The 2,599-nt window shown below is 41.4% G+C and overlaps 1 protein-coding gene across 1 annotated transcript in view; it reads left to right on the top strand.

Moving 5' to 3' along the window:
- ADNP2 (ADNP homeobox 2) overlaps nt 1-2,599 on the top strand; it is a 23,160-nt gene that overhangs the window by 4,139 nt on the left and 16,422 nt on the right. The window contains 1 exon segment of the mRNA XM_015562726.1: nt 1,110-1,230. Within this exon segment, the coding sequence (XP_015418212.1) occupies nt 1,123-1,230 (108 nt within the window). The 5' untranslated portion in view covers nt 1,110-1,122.

Genomic DNA, 2,599 nt, shown 5'->3' with positions numbered 1-2,599 from the left:
TTCCCTACATCCTTGCCAACACTTGTTCTTTTCTTTTTTCAAAATTACAGCCATCCTAATGGTATAAAGAAGTATCTCGTGGTTCCATTTGCATTTCCACATGGCTATTGTTCAGCATCTTTCCATGTGCTTAACAGCCATTTGTATAGTAGCTACTTCTTTGGATCCTTTGCCCATTTTTAAGTTCGGATATTGGCTTAATTATTGAGTTATCAGAGTTCTTTTTATAGTCTGGGTATAAGTTCCTTATCAGAAATATGATTTGCAAAAATTTCTCCCATTTTGTGGATTTGCTGTTTGCGTGGTTTCCTTTGAAGCACAAATTGTTTTATTCATTCATTTATTTATTTATTTTTAAAATTGATTTGAGAGAGAAGAGAAAGGGAGAGGGAGAGACAGAAACATAAATGATCAGAGAATCATTGATTGATTGGCTGCCTCCTGCATGCCCCCTACTGGGGATTGAGTCTGAACCTGACCATGTGTCCTGACCAGGAATCGAACCATGACCTCCTGGTTCATAAGTTGACACTCACTATGAAGCCTTACTAGCAGGGCTGAAGCACCAAAGTTTTAAATTTTCGTGAAGTCCAACTTACCTAGTTTTTCTTTTGTTGCTTTTTGATGTCATATCTAAGAATCCATTGCCCAATCCAAGGTCATGAAGATTTCTGCTTGTTTATTTCTGACAGTTTAAAAAATTTTAACTCTTAGGTGGAGGTGTATGACCCACTTTGAGTTGATTTTTGTGTATGATGTGAGCAAAAAGTGCAACTTTAGCCCTAGTCAGTTTGGCTCAGTGGATAGAGCGTCAGCCTGCAGACTGAAGGGTCCCACGTTCGATTCTTGTGAAGGGTACATGCCTGGGTTGTGGGCTCGATCCCCAGTAGGGCCGTGCAAGAGGCAGCCTATCTCATCATTGATGTTTCTATCTCTCCCTCTCCCTTTCTGAAGTCACTAAAAATATACTTTAAAAAATTTTTTTTAAAGTACAACTTCATTCTTTTGTATGTGGATAATTAGTTGTCCCAGCGTGATTTGTTGAAAATTACTCTCAGTGTTTTACCAACCCTGTTACTTATTACAGTTTTGTTTTCTTTCTTTCTAAGGAAAATTCCAAAAATGTTTCAAATTCCTGTGGAAAATCTTGACAACATCAGGAAGGTACGAAAAAAGGTGAAAGGGATTCTTATGGATATTGGGCTTGACAGCTGCAAGGAGTTGCTGAAGGTAAGAGGACATCAGTAACAGATTAAGGGCAGACAAGTTTTTTGTTTTTAAATATATTTTTATTGATTTCAGAGAGGAAGGGAGAGGGGGAGAGAGAGAGAGAAACATCAGTGATGAGAGAGAATCATTGATTGGTTGCCTCCTGCACACCCCCTACTGGGGATTGAGCTGGCAACCCAGGCATGTGCCCTTGACTGGAATCGAACCTGGGATCCTTGAGTCCCCAGGCCGACGCTCTATCCACTGAGCCAAACTGGTTAGGGCAGCAGACAAGTTTTTAAAGCGACTTTTATGAGGGGCTTTTTATGGTCATTAAGTTTTGTGTGTTTTTTTTTATTGCAAGTTCGGTGTGCTTTGTTGTTGTTGCTAATTCTCACCCGAGGATATATTTTTTCCATTGATTTTTTTAGAGAGAGTGGGAGGGTAGGGGAGAGAGAGAAAGAGAGACTGACAGACTGACAGACATGGATATGAGAGCCGGGGATCAAACCTGCAACCCAGGTACCTGTCCTTGACTGGGAATTGAATCCGTGCCCCTTTGGTGCACTGGTTGACGCTCTAATCACAGCCACACCAGCCAAGGCACCCGAGGATATATTTAAATATTTTATTGATTTTTTACAGAGAGGAAGGGAGAGGGATAGAGAGTTAGAAACATCGATGAGAGAGAAACATCGATCAGCTGCCTCCTGCACACTCCCCACTGGGAATGTGCCCGCAACCAAGGTACATGCCCCCAACCGGAATCGAACCTGGGACTTTTCAGTTTGCAGGCTGACGCTCTATCCACTGAGCCAAACCGGTTCGGCGAGGCACTTGCATTTTTAATTTGCTTTATTAGAGTTTTACTTTGAACATTGTCCACGCATTTACTGTATTCAAAGGACATTTTCAGATACCAGAAATAAAGCATAAAAACATTCAGACACTGAGTATGTAAGCTATATATAGTCATTAGTTTTAAAATACTATTGACCCTTAAACAACAGGGATTTGAACTTCCCAGGTCCACTGGTACACAGTTTTTTCCAATAAATATATAGTCAACCCTTTGGGTTTCACATCTACAGGTTCAACCAACTGCAGATCAAAAACAGTATCTGTGCCGAAACCGGTTTGGCTCAGTGGATAAATGTCGGCCTGCGGACTGAAGGGTCCCAGGTTCGATTCCGGTCAAGGGCATGTACCTGGGTTGCGGGCACATTCCCAGTGGGAGATGTGCAGGAGGCAGCTGATCGATGTTTCTCTCTCATTGATGTTTCTAACTCTCTATCTCCCTCCCTTCCTCTCTGTAAAAAATCAATAAAATATATTTAAAAAAAAAAAAAAGAAATGGCCCTGGGTCTGGTGGAGTCAGACCTTGAAGTGT

Source organism: Myotis davidii, unplaced genomic scaffold, assembly GCF_000327345.1.
Source record: "Myotis davidii unplaced genomic scaffold, ASM32734v1 scaffold96, whole genome shotgun sequence".
In the NCBI taxonomy this organism is placed as follows: Eukaryota; Metazoa; Chordata; class Mammalia; order Chiroptera; family Vespertilionidae; genus Myotis; species Myotis davidii.
The sequence above is the reverse complement of the archived record's forward strand: the minus strand, read 5'-3'. Positions and strand labels throughout refer to the sequence as shown.